Below are 14,369 nucleotides of genomic sequence, written 5' to 3' on the forward strand. Positions count from 1 at the left end.
TGGATCCTGAAAATACTCTTGTTTCTCACTGTCTGGCAAAAATCTGAGATGATTTTGGTAGAGTATCTCTCTGTTTTTTGAGAAATAAATATTTAAACTGAAAATTTTAGTGATTAATGTTCTGGTAAGGGATGCCAAAGAAAGGGACTGGTTCTTTTGAAAAGCTGCCATACTTAGGAAATTTTTCTGGCCTTTTAATGAAATTTCAAGCAGTTCAAACATCAGAGCAAAGAGACTAGGTGTAGGTAAACTTGGGTTGATGATTTCACATAAGCCTTCTGGGACCCTCAGTTCTAAAGATTCTTAAATATGTTCTCCCGCTGTCTCTTATCGTTTTCTACTGCTCAAAGCAAAGCTGGATGAGTGTACAACATGGGAGAACTTTTGGGTTTTATAGACCAATATATAATTTTACAAAGTAAAGCATTTTGGAGATTGCTTACTAACTTTTTTTTCCAAGTTGGGATATGAAAAGAATCTATGTATCACTGTTTCATAAAAGAAAGAGCATTTTAATACTAAAAAATTGGAAAGGGACATAATTTCAGACTATAGGTTTTAAGAAAAAGTTAGGGCACAGTCATTATGTTTTAAATGCAGTAACATCTCACAAGTCAGGTGTGCTGACCTTAAGCATCCCGTCACCCCATCAGGTGAGAACCTTGAAGGGAAGAGGCAAACGGTATCTGCCAAGTAGCTCATCTGGAGAGAACCAGGAAGGAATGGCTTGTACCTATACATTATTTTACCACTTTCATTCTTGGCTGCTCGTTTTTAATCAGGAGCTCTCCAGCCTTAGTCTCATTTTCCAGATGAGGAATCTAAGGCTTACTGAAGAAGAGCCATTTGCCCAAGGCCACACAGCTGGCAGAGCAGGGACTCACATGCAGATCTTCATTGTATCAGTTGCATGTCCTGTGACCAAGGACCACTTCCTTGGCAGATGCTCCTCTCTTCTGATGTTGGAGGGCTGCAAAGCTGCCCACTTCAGGCTGAGTGGGAGCAACAGTTCTAATGGAGGAGGCTACAAACAAATGAATCATCGCTGAAAATGACCAATGTCATCACAGGTTAACGCTTATAACCTGCTGCTGACTTGTATCGGGGCACAGGGAAGCTCTCTGCATCCCTCTTCCATATAAAACTGGTTCCCACTCCAGGATCCCTGAAATTCTATCAGTTAGGGCTTTGTCACCTCTTAAAATCCAAAGTGTCCTTGGGAGAAAGCACTAAATCCTCATCTTCTTATTCTTTGGTGTAAACAACTGCATCCCATTCCCCTTGCATTTCCTGAGCACCTGCTATATGCATGATGTTGCATTGGGTTGAGTTGAACAGTGGCTTTCAAACTTTTTAGCTTGCATACCTCCTGAAAGAATGATGAAAAGCTTTGTACCTCACACGTTTTTGATTTGACAGCTAAAATTTTCATAATAAATTTAAATAACTGCACAGAGTATAATTTTTGGTATATTGTAAATATTGATATTTAAAGATAAAAATGTGGCCAACTCTTCAGACAGGGATTGGACTGGACTGTGAGACATAAAGTGATACTCGTGAGCAGTGTGCCTCTTAGCTCAAGTAGATACAAGAGACCAAAGGGGCAGCTTCTGTCCAGAGGTGAGATGGGAAGGCAGAGAGGGTTAGGAGCTGGTTGAATGGACGTGGGGAATCAGGGACAGAAAGGAGGAGTGGGCTGTCGCAGAATGGGGTGAGCAATTAGGATCACATAACAATGTATGTATAAAATTTTGTGTGGGAGACTAACTTGAAATGTAAACTTCATTTAGACTACAACAGAAATGTTTTGTCACTCATTTAAATGTATTCAGTGAAATCTAAATAAATCTAAGTAATCTAAATAAATAAGCGATGATTTGATACACATTACTTGTCCATTTAAAAAAATACACAAATAAACCTTTTATAATAGTTGGAAAATTTACATTTTTTCTTTCTCAAGCTCTTATTTCTCTTTCAGTTGTCCCCCCAAATTTCATCCTAATACAATTAATTTTTATGTTTTTAGTATAAATTTGAATTTATTTTGAAAAAAATTATGACCATAAAGCACTAAATGTTATGGATTGTATAAGATTGGATAATTATCAGATTTATTAATAATATGCATTTGGTCAAATTGAACAGTACCATACAAATTTTGATAATTATTAAGGAAAAAGTAAACTTTTATTAAGGAAATACATCTTGTAATGGAATGAATGGAGATAGACTTTTTGCCAATTACCTCCTGTATCCTAAAATGAGTGTTACATATTGCTAAAATGAGACAGGGTTTAGCATCCTAATTTTACATATTTATAGATATAAGTGCCTGAAAAATCTTGTTTACAAAAATAAGTAAATAGAAATGGAAAAGGTTTTGCTATAGAAACATCCCTCAGTCTTCTGAACTCTGAGTTATGTGCCAACAACTACATAGTACTTGGTTATCAATTTAGTCTTTTTTAATAAACGTTTTATTTTAAAATAGTGTTAGATTTACAGAAAATTGCAAAAATAATGCAGAGAATTCTTGAAAATCCCTCACCCAGTTTCCCCCATTATTGAAATCTTACCTAACCAAGGTACCTTTATCACAGTTCAGCAACCAACAGTGGTACGTTACTATTAACTCCATCAGTCTGTTTTTTAATAATCTATCAGCTGTTAACTCAGTTAGGTACTTCTTCAGTTTTGTTGAAAGCAGAGAATTGGAAATACCTGACTTGCAAAAGGATTTGTTATCTAGCCTTTCCCTGACTTGGTTCCTGGGAAGCATATCAAAAAAGGCTTTACTAAAACTTGCCATGTAATTGTTGATTCTACCTGTTCCTTTCTCACTTAGAGACACCTTGTTAAATCTGATACACTCAAAGTATTAGGAAGATAAAAATAGTGATAATTTTAATGTATTTTTGCCAGTTTTTAAAATCATATCTTTTATATCAAAACTTTGGAGCTTCAGATTTAGCTCATTTAATTTATGGAAAATGTCAGTCATAAAACTTAATTATCAAAGCTATCCTTATTGTTCAAGCAATCAGCAAAATTAGACCTCATTTTTCAATGTAAGTAAAAATATTAATACGTTCATGAATTTGAATCCTAAAACAAATAGCACACGGACCGAGCCCTGAGTTTGTGGCCTGGATGAAGGAAGGCATGGTTATCTTTACTGTTTCTCACCCTGCTTTTTTAATTTGCTTCCATGGGACCCTCCCTCAGGAGTGCTGTACTTTTTTTTTTTTTAGTCTTTTATTATGTTTTCAGTGAAGGTTTACACAGCAGTTTAGGTTCCCATTCAACAATTTCTACAAAACTTTTTCAGTAACATTGGTTATATTCTTCACAATGCGTGAACACTCTCATTATTTCCATTCTGGTTGTTCAGTTTCTGTTAATCTAGTTTCTCTGCTCCCTTATGTTCTCATCTTTGTTGTTGACCATTTGGTCTCATATAGATGATTTTTTAAAGGAGAACAGTATTTGTGGGTGATATTCATTATTTTGTGAGTCAGTCTGTTGTTTAGCTATGAGATGACCTGAGGGATTAGTTTTGGTTCAAGGTTTGAAGACTATCTCAGGGCACTAGTTTCGGGGAGTCGTCCAGTCTCAACTAGTCCAGTAAGTTTTGTTTGTTTGTTTGTTTGTTCGTTTTAGGAATTTGAGGTTCTGTTTCACATTTTTCTCCCATTCTATCAGGATCCATCTATTATGGCCCTAATTAGAACAGTCAGTAGTGGTAGCCGGGCACCATCTAGTTTTTCTGGTCTCAGGGTAATGAGGCCATGTTCCGTGTAGACTGTATGTCCTGTAGACTAGTTGCTTCTTTGAGTCTTTGGCTTCCTTCTTTCTCATTTGCTCCAGGCAAATAGAGATCAATAGTTGTATCTTAGACGGCTGCTTACAGGAATGATGCACTTTTTGATAATAATTGGTGGAAGGGAAAAGATGAAGTATTTAAACAAATATTACCATTGTTCTCACTACACTCATTCTACAGTATATCTAAATGCAGAAAATCCCAAAATGAGCCACATTATCCATATCTAATACAAGCTTCGCCCTTAAAGAAATATACAAAAGACAGAGAAATGCATGCAGCCCAGGGCAGTGCACCAGTGGGAAGTGGGGGGAGGGGGTGGTGAAAGGAGAACCAGCAGGAAGCTTTGACCACAGTTGTAGATCCCCTTGTTGTTAGTTGCTGTGGAGTCAATCCAACTCATGGCGACCCCATGTGTTACAGAGTAGAACTGCTCCATAAGGGTTTCTTGACTATAATCTTAACGGAAGCAGGTTGCCAGGCCTTTTCTTCCTCGATGCCACTGGGTGGGTTCAAACTGCCAGTCTTTAGGTTAGCAGCTGAGTGCTTAACCATTGTACCACCTAGGGACCTTTAGGGCAGATCAGTTTAGTACATTAGGAAGTTGAGGGGATCTAAAAATTGATTTATTTAAAACTCCATATGCCCACATACCTTGGAAGGCCCTTGGGAACCCCAGGCTACTTGCACCTTAGTCAGAGTGGTGCTGGGGAGGAGGCCAAAAAGCATGCTGTGGTCTGTGCCCTCTGAGGGGATGGTCCTCAGGGAGACAGATGGACTCCCCGAAGGGGAAGGGAAGAGAGTCTTAGCTCCTGGGTGGGGAGGGATGTGGGCCTTGGTTTGCTTCTTGGCTTTTTGAAAACTAATGACCCAGAACAGTTTTTTGGTTTTTTCCCCTCAAACTTGAATACTTTTCTAGAAAGGAAAGAGACTTGAAGGCCCTAATTAAAAGACATTTACTTAGTCTCAGTTTGTGAGAATGTTTCTATTCTAAATTATCATGTGAAAGTGAAGTTTTCCCTTTAAGTGACTTTTTTTCTTTTTTAGATTAAAAAGTGGTGAAAGTACAACTTAACACTCTTTATGTAACTCTTGGACCCCAAAAATAAGTCTGCAGACCCCACTTTAAGAAATGCTGATCAGAATTCGTTGTGGTTCAGTTTCCTGTTTACTCTTGAGTATTACAGGCAAAGCCTGTGAGCTGCCTCCCTGTTATAAAAGTGGCCTCTGTCTGTGCAGCCCACATACTGACTCTTACATTTGTACAAGAAGAAGCAGGGAGAAGTCAGCAAGGCAGCCAGCGCCGACAGCACGACTGAGGGCACGCCTGCTGATGGCTTCACCGTCCTCTCCACCAAGAGCCTCTTCCTCGGCCAGAAGGTAGGCAATCACATGGCTTTGGTGGGCTCCAGGGGCCACTGGGAGGCCTGGGGTTTCCCAGAGGTCACTCCTGGGCCTAGTGGGAGGGGATAGTGGGCAGGGAGCTTAGGAGTGGCCTCAGGGAGGGCCGTGAAGGGAGTGCTGAGGAGACCATGAGGCTGAGGGGAGCCTCTGTCAGGTGGGGAAGAGGAGATAGTGGTAAAGAAGAGGGAACTAGGTCTCCGCATAGGGTGTCGGGAAGCCCCGGAGACAGGCTGGGGAAGGAGCCACTTACCTGGGATAACCTGGCCATGAGATAGCACTAGCTAGAAGAACATCCAGAAGTCAAAACCCTTGTCTCGGGAAGTGAAAGATCTAGCAGACAGCACACACTCTGATGGGCACTGGAGGCAGAGCCCCCTGATTGGGGGGTGGGGTTGTTTTTAGACATATGAAGTGGGTGCACCGGGGGTTTCTTCACTGAACCACCAGATGATTCTTCAGACCAAATGTTTGTTTTAACCTTGGGCAATATATTTTCAGCCGCCCCAGTGATGCAACTTTGCAAGGACGCCATGGTTTTGTAAAAGATGATTCACTTTTATCGAAAATAAAAATGATGCAAAGGCTTTTAAGAGCTGAGAATGAGAGTTAATTAATATTTCTCTATTCAACACCAAAAACGGGGGTGGAGAGAGAGGGAATTAAACTTTCTTAATTTTTTAATCCTGCATTAAACAATTAAAGGCATGAATTTGACCTTCCACATAAATTGTGTTTAATTTTAATGTTGTAAATAACTTGGTTCCGAAGCTGCATCATTTTTAAATCCTCACTGTCAATTTTCTTTTGTATCACAGTGACACAGTCCTCTTGATCACGTCATTGCAAGTTCTCCTTCTACCCCTTCCCCTCTTCTGGTCACCAATTGCACTCAGTCTCTCATGATGCAATTCCTGTGATGGACTCTGTGTTCCAGAAAATAACCATTACAGTTTACATTTTATAACCATTATCTGTATTTTGTATGCATTTTTGAAGAGAAAAAAAAAAAAGTAGCACTGGTTGTCATCTTAAGGTCTGGGGCTTTGAAAGATTTTGTTTTAAAAAAAATGTCATTCATTAAAAAATTTTAAACTCAGCAGTGAAGGCAACCACCTGGGTCTAGTTTCATACCCTTTAACATGTCCTTTGAGTAATCTATTGAAAGTTAATGTGACCTGTCATCTGAAATGCTTTGGTTTGAACTGAAGCTTGAAAAACTCCTGCTACTTAGGAAGGGCTAGCTTCAGTGTATTCTAGATCCTTCGTGCAGATGATATCCAGGACTTGGCCTGTTAAGCAGATAGAACCCCTTGAGCTACCCTCCCTTTCTCCTTCCCTCACTTGCTCTGGGGCAGCCCTAGACCGTGGCTTCTCCCTTCCCTGTGTTCATCTTGCTACTTCTTGCCGACCACCCTAAAGCCAGCCTCAAACCAGAATTCATCACATCCCTCTTGCTGGATGAACTCAAATGCCTCCAGAATAGCAGCACTGTGCTATGCAGACATCTCTGTACAAATGGAGGTACCTTCTTGTTCCTCTGCTCTTCAGAAAGAAATGGGATGGGTACCTTGTCTGGGCATGTGAGCCCTGGACGGGAGGTGGGCAAAAAGGCTGCAGACCCCATGCTGGCTCCTCTGCAGCAGGGCACATGTCAGCTACCCGCAACAAAGACAGCACCATCTTCTCCTCCATTTTGGGTACACCTGGTCTCAGGCCTCAGGACCAGGCACCACAGGAAAAAAAGTCCCATAAAGTACAAATCTGGCAAATACTGACTGTACCCCACTTAGAGTTGTGGTGGGCAGGAAGGTATCATAAAGTCATAGAGAAGTACTGATATCTATAATAATGTATGGACATGGCATCTGATGATATTTAAGAAATAAGAGGCAAATGAAAGAAGTGGGCTTGACAATGATGTCTTGATTTTTAGAGACTCTGAAAGGATTGAGCTGTAGCCCAGTGTAAAATGGTTAGCTGTAAGCAGAGGGGCTGAATGCAGGACAGACAGACCACCCAGCCTTCTTTCCCTTGTCACCCATTTAAGTCTGTTAGTGGTGAAAACAAAACACCAAGCTACCCTGAGACTGCTCTTCTTGTTAATGTGCTTCCAACTTAATGGGCCAAGACTCATAAACCCAAGAAGAGGTACCCCACAATTCAACACTGCAGACGCCTTTTAGCAGAGTAAACTACATCTCCCCACATGTGGCTTCACAGAGTAAAGCCGCATGTCATGTCAGCCCGGGCACCAGTGTTAGAAACGAGAGTGCCAGCTGCCTTTTCCCAGAACCCTGTGGCCCTCAGCCTGAGGTAGTGAGTGCTGATATTTTCAGAGCATTGTTTGTGAAGTGATACTCTCTGGCCCTTTATTGGCTATTACTATCAGGCGAAAGTCATATACAAAGGGGAAAGAGTCATCAATGACACAAACAGATTTTTACACAAAGCACATTTTAAATGTTATTATTATAGACATTAATTTTGACTAGGATTTTAGGAAATGTTTTAAAAAGGGTACTTCAGAATGATGATTGTTAGGTACCCTGTGTTCTAGGAATCTTATTTTTCCATCTGTGACAATGAAACCAATGTTTGAATATTGCAAGCAAGCTGAGAGTGGAGAAAGGTGATACTGTGCTTGCTACAGCCCTGTGAGGCACGGTTGCTAGGCTGCTCACAGGAGAAAACAGGCCCAAGGCTTAGGAACCTGGGACCTGATTGTTGTTAATGATGTTGTATTTCACATCCTGAAGTCTCAGGAGTAATCACTTTCATTATTCTATGATTTTACCTAATGTTTACACACATTGTTGAGTTATTTTAAAAAAGAAAACAATACTTTGAATCTGAGTCAACTAAATGTTCTTGCTTTGTGGTTCAACCAAGATTTGCAGTCCTCTCAGAGGTTTTAGAACCTGATAGTTTGATTAAAAAAACAAACAAACAAACAAACTTTCATTGTATATTTCTGTAAATCTGTATCAAATGGTAGTAAATTGTTAAGAGTCAGAATTATTTGCATCAGTTGGGCAGGCAGTCTCAGGGCGATGTGAGTGAGTCTGCACATTAACCAAACATACCAGGATCCCTGCCTGAGCCCCGTAGGCCACTAAAGGCAGAGGTGGAGTACGTGGGCTTTCTCCCTCTGATCCAGACACCCTTCTCCTGGAGGCTGGAAAACTGTAAGGAGAGAGGGAACTCTTGACGCAGTAAGGAGGAAGGGAGGGTAGTTCACCCCTTTCCACTGCTGTGACTGACGATTGGCTTCTGAGACAATTTAGGAAACTGATGAAGCCATGAAGAGATACTCACTTGCTGGGTCTCCTGGCAGTGCCCACACACGTCTTATCTTTGTGCGGCATGGTCTAGCCTGAAACCCATCAGATCCAATCGCCAGGCCCAAGGCCTCCTGAGTAATTCAGACTGGGGATAAGTACAGGGTGAGCAGCACAGCACAGATGAAGGAGCCTCTTCACCCCTGAGATGAGAGCAGGAGTAGGCCCACAGGGAGAACAGTTCTCTACAAAGGAACTAGGAACAGTTCTATGGACGACATAGCCCTTTCCGTCCTCCTTAGTTGAAATGGACTTTGGAGACAGGAAAAGAGTTACATTTCATGTGGCTAGTGCAGGGAAATGAGACTGGCCAGTCTTCCTTCCTCTTCCCATTATGAGGGAATGAGAGGTACTGAAATTTGACAGTTACAGGCTAGACTCTATATATCACCCAGGTAGTCTTTAGCAATCCCTTCACTTCCTAAAATTGAGTTTCTGATCCTATGGTGTTAAAAAAGAAAAAGAAAAAAGAAAAAAAGGATTGTACTACTTATCGCAGCCAAGTAGGTCATGTCAAGGCAGCCTAGATATACATCCAATAGCTCCGAGCCACTGGCTCCATCCCTATCATCATCAGCAAACCCCCTCCTGACCTGCCCTAAATGATGCTCACCAGCCTCCCTTCCAGATGAGGCTGAGTTGGCTCTGAGCCACCTCATGTCCAAGCCAAGGGCCCAGTTCCTGAGCTCTAGCATTTCCGTTAGCCCTATTTTAAGGGAAGACAGGGGAGAGGGGATGTTCTCAGAATTATGTTTGAGGATATTTGACATTCAAATTCAAATCTGTGTACCTATAGAAACCCTAGCACTGTGTCAGGTATTATGTGGCACTCAGGGCAACACACTCCGTGCCTTCAAGGAGCTTATACTTTAATGAGCACACATTTGTGATAGAGAACAAGGATCAATGTGGGCATGACCACTGTAGGGAAGACTTGGGTACTGTAGACATCAGAGGCTGGCTATAGCACAGCCAGCTGAGATTAGAATAATCAAATCCCACTGGTGAAGGGATCTTCAGGCCACTTGGCAAAGCCCCTTCCTCCCAACCCCGGCAGCCAGGTGGGACCCTTCCTCCTTCCTTATAACTGGCAATACCCTTTGGTCACTTTTTCTAGTGGTGAACAATCTTCACAACATATTCTCCATGCAGTGCTTTAAAACTTTTAGTTTTCTGTCTTTCCCAGTGATGGGACAAAGAAGTAATCACCTTGTTCCAATTCTGAAATAATTAATGACCCTCCTCCCTCCTCCCAAATCAGGCCAATCTTGGCAATTTTCAGTTCCCAGAAATTTGATTTCCCAACCCACAAGTACCACTGCTTGCCTGTGAGCTCAAACAGCCACATGGCCCTTGGGAGAGGCCCAGTTAAATTTGACCTGCTTGGTGGGAGGGGCACTGGGACCTCCTAGGATTGGGCCTGTTCATTTGTGACCTATTGGGAAGTTGAATCCTCTTCAGACATGTGCATACATGGCCCACTTACACCCTGTATTCATGGGTTTTCTTCTGTCCAGGGGAGCTCCTGTCTTTGATGATGATCATGTCACTGTTGGCTGAAGCCAAGTTCACTACCCATTTTATCTTCCCAAAGTGCCTGAGTCAATTTGCCTGTCTTCTCCCCTTCTCAATCCCTTCCAGACCCCTCCCCACACAGACCCACCCTATCCCCAGCACACACTTTCTACTCCAGTGGATTTTTAAAAATACGTATTTGTACATATTTATTTAATAGCAGCAAAACTGTTTTGCAGCTCAGCCCCCATGCCCTGAGGATTTCTGCTGAGCCCTGGCTCACAGCAAAGATTAGTTGGAAGATCATGACTCTAGCCTCCTCATCAAGATGTGAGTGAGAGAGTTAATAGCACTTGGTTAGCTGGAAATTTTCAATGCTGAGTAGTTGTTGCTCCCATAGGTGTAGTATTCTGTGCTTCCAAGAGCCAGGCTGCCTTTGCTCAGAAGGGAGGGCAGGTGAGTCGAGAGTGAACTGGGAAGTCTCCAAGGAACTTGAGTTCTGTTTGCTACTGCTCCCTCCCTTCAGCAAAGCCCTGGAACGACAGTTTCCCTAGAGAATCCCATTCCCCTAAACAAAGGTAGTGATTCTCCCCAAGATAGAGTCAGAGACAGGTACTGGGGATTTTCCTGGCTAGTTGAATTGGAACCCATGAAAACAGTAGATTTTCCAATGAGGCATTTATGAATAAAAATCCTGAAACATCTATACAACTGGAAAAAATAGTGTGTATTTTAAGAATTTAAACATGTATGGTTTTAAAACAAACAAAAAAGGAATCTGATAGATGTCTTAAAAGTATATTCATTCATGCTACACTGAGGGAAGCATTTTTTTTCCTTTTTTCTCCTTCACCTTCCTCCCTTACCAACCCCCTGCCTCTTCACACAGTGTAGGTTTTTGTTTTGTTTTGGTGGGAGGCAGGGAATATTGGCTTAATTTGAGTTTCTTAAAACAGCATTTGTATGGAGTCAAATGCAATACTTGAATGATACAATAAAATCCTCTGCCTTGTTCTGAATCCTGAATGTTCACTTGCCTTACTCTGAGACCCCCCTAGTCAGTGCCCTCACCCCACCCCTCCCCTCTGAGGGCAGCGGTCACCTAGCCCTGATGCTTGCCTTTCTGTGGCTCTATGTGAGATCACCCTGCAGTGCTAGCAACAATAACCCAGAAAGTCCAAGTGGATGAGGCCCACTGCCCTGTGTCGGGGCCTGATCACAGTCCTTGCCTGGCCGTATGACCAATTTATTTCCACAACTGCTTTCTCATAAAGGATGACTTTTAAGTAGGTTCTTTTTTTAAGAATCTACTCACTGCTTCTGGGAATCAGAAATGTGGGTTTATATTCCTGATGCTTACAGAGTGTCAGCCTCTTTGGTTTTGTTTTGAACAAAATTTTTGGTCCCAGAAATTCAGCAACTTGGTGCTTGGTTGCCAAGATCCTCCCTGCCAAGTGTCTGTACATGGATCTCTCCTTAGCCTAAATGCCTGGGCAGAAGCTCCTACCCCACTGGGCCTTGCGGGTGGCGGCAGTCAACCCTCCAGCCTGGATCCCAGTCGGTCTTGGGCAACAGCTCTGTTGGGGGCTTCTCAGACATTTGTCCTTGCTGCAGCTGTTAGGGATTTGTGTCACTGAAGAATGAGCATCTTCATTAAAGGAGAGACAGAGCTTTCCTGCCGGCACTTGTACCTAAACCCAGAATGGGGAAAGCAGGACCCAGGGCAGCAGTCCTAGACCAGTTCATTTCCCTTGCCCCTCTGACAGCAGAGTCTAAAAATCAGGATTTCTTTTATACTCAGATGCCAGGAGTTGCTATGGCAACAGAATGACAGGAAAGTGGAGAGGAAGGCCATTAAGTGGCTCTTCAGAAGGAGCCAGTTGGTTGGCTAGACAAAACGCACTCAAGGAAAGTACTCGATAAGCTGTTCATTGGACCTCAGAATAACCTCATTGAAAAGATGAAAACAATTTCAAGAGACACATTGTCTTACTAGAGAGAACTGCTTTTTCTCTTCTTGAGTTTTACTAGAACTTCAGCATTACATGACTGATGGGCATGTAAAATTAGATATTACTAAGTAATGGACCATTCTAGCTCCTTGTCACCCCTGAGCAGGGCAGGGGATCCAGCCAGCCAGCCAGTAGTCACAGTGATGGGGACAGCCTTGAAGACCCACAGCCACTCAGAGGACAATGGCAGAGCTACTAGGGGTTTACCCAAACCACATGGAACTTCTGCACCATCTTAGTGCTCAAGGGAAAGGACAGTCACAAATACCACCCCTGCCACAGCAAGAAGCATTTTGATTCTGGATCTTGACAGCTGCCTTAGTTTGGCCCCCAGATCACAAGTGCCTTTAAAGGGAAGTAGATCCACAGGTCCAATGTAACTTATGCCTCCCTTTGATCCCGAGCATCACCCAACAGGTTCTGAACCCTCAACCTAGCTTTCTTCCTTTCAGTATCCTGAGCAACATTTGAATCTTAGGTTTGCAATAGATTCATTTTAGCCAGTGACTCCATATTCCCTTTGTGCCCACTGCACTTTGAGTGTCCACTGCCCTTCATCTGTATCCCAAGGCTCACTTCTCTGTGACTTCCCGGCTGTCCTGTTATTTCCCACCTCATGCTTTTCTTTTCAGCTGAACCTTATTCACAGTGAAATCACTAATTTAGCCGGCTTTGAGGTGGAGGCCATAATCAATCCTACCAATGCTGACATTGACCTTAAAGATGACCTAGGTAATTGGGGATGGGGTTTGGCACCACCAGCTGTCCGATGAAAAGTTATGGAACCCAGAATTTAGGCTTTTCATATCCTCAAACTTTAGAGTGGTCAAGCCAAATTCCCAAATCAGAGATTGACATTTGAGCATAGAAATTGAAAGTCTGATTGCACCAAGACATTCCAAATGGAAAAAGTCTGATACATTTCATTAAGTGCAATTGGCTATTTTCACCTCGACTGCAAATATATTGCCATCTAAATTCTCTTCCATAATGATCATACTGACTGCTGGTTACTTGGGGGGAATTTTTTTTAATGTGTTGTTTTTTTTTTAGAACTGAACAATTTCAGGTAACTACAAAATGATAGTTTCTCCATTTAAACCTTAACTAGGAATGACACTCAACCAAGGCTTGAAAGCACTTGAAAAGGGAGACAATTAACCTGCATCAGTATACCATTAAGCTGTCTTTAATCCACAAGCAGATCAGTTTCGCCCAGATTTACCACCTACTGTCACTTCTTCAACTTTTTCTACAACAGAAAACAGTATACAGCTGAGTGCCACGTTTGTGAATTATTTGGATCGAGCATGATATTTAAAGAGAAGGGCAACATCTCCTTCTGAGCCAGACCTTATGGAAGAGAACTGCCTAGAGCCTTGGTGTCTATCTGCAAGCTGACAACGGCTACCTTTCAGTGTCCCTGCTCTGTGGCTTCATCTTTGCGTACAAAGAACTGTCAGCTGAGGGTCATAATAACGCCCCTGTCCTCTTGGTTGCAGAGCCTTGCCAGGACAGAAAGGCTACACAGATGCTCACAAAGGCAGTCTCATTCCCAGTGCTGACCTAGCTATGTTTTGTGTGCCTTCAACTCCCAGGTTCAGCTGTGTTTGTAAGACGGCAGACTTCCTTGCTGGAAGAGATGCTCATTCTAGAGCCCAGGCCCAACCCACACAAACTGTGTACAACAGTGGGCCAAAGACATGCGAACGGGTACTCAGGAACGGCCCCGCTCAAGCTTGTCTTCCAGTTGGCTGATACACATGCCTTTTTTTTGAAAAACAAACACAAAAATCCACAAGCTAGAGAAAGCAAGGATCCTACCAAAGTACATTTTAAATGTAAAACACATTAAAGTAGGATTGGCTAGAATAAGAGGTAAGCCTAGAAAACTGTTTCCAACTTTGAGAGGGGAAATAAAGGCAGTCCTCCACACATACCTAAACTGTTTTCTTGCTTTACAAGCAATAATCCCTTGCAGGTAGACAAAATGATGAATGTCACAAGAACACAAATTGACACCTGCAAGTTGATTGCTGCAGACAAAATGGAGAAACTTGTTGTTTTGGTTGGCCTGATGATCCACATTTCTTTAAAACAGATGCCATGTTTTTAGTAGTTCTCCGTGGGGTGCCAGTTTTATAGGCTTTTGCGAAGTGAACTGGGGCATTCGTTGTTTTGTTATTTCTTTTAACCTTTGGAAATGATCTCATGTGTATGTTTCTCTTTTTTGGACTTGTCATTCAACTGTTTGATTTAAACATGTCACAT

At 42.3% G+C, this 14,369-nt stretch overlaps 1 protein-coding gene across 7 annotated transcripts in view; it reads left to right on the forward strand.

The window, feature by feature from the left end:
- The window catches only part of LOC101346422 (core histone macro-H2A.1), a 73,007-nt gene that overhangs the window by 38,789 nt on the left and 19,849 nt on the right, over window positions 1-14,369 (forward strand). For 2 of the 7 annotated variants that reach the window (XR_002825361.1, XM_004384704.2), the window contains exon 5: window positions 5,099-5,209. Coding sequence is in view for 6 of the 7 variants with exons in the window: in XM_004384704.2 (XP_004384761.1) it covers window positions 5,099-5,209 (111 nt within the window). In the remaining variant the exon portion in view is untranslated. Of the gene's footprint in view, window positions 1-5,098; window positions 5,210-6,048; window positions 6,244-12,730; window positions 12,831-14,369 lie in introns of those variants that run through there. The other 5 variants (XM_004384703.2, XM_012557932.2, XM_023738972.1 and 2 more) reach the window with 5 other exon arrangements.

Source organism: Trichechus manatus, unplaced genomic scaffold, assembly GCF_000243295.1.
Source record: "Trichechus manatus latirostris isolate Lorelei unplaced genomic scaffold, TriManLat1.0 scaffold00127, whole genome shotgun sequence".
Classification (NCBI taxonomy): domain Eukaryota; kingdom Metazoa; phylum Chordata; class Mammalia; order Sirenia; family Trichechidae; genus Trichechus; species Trichechus manatus.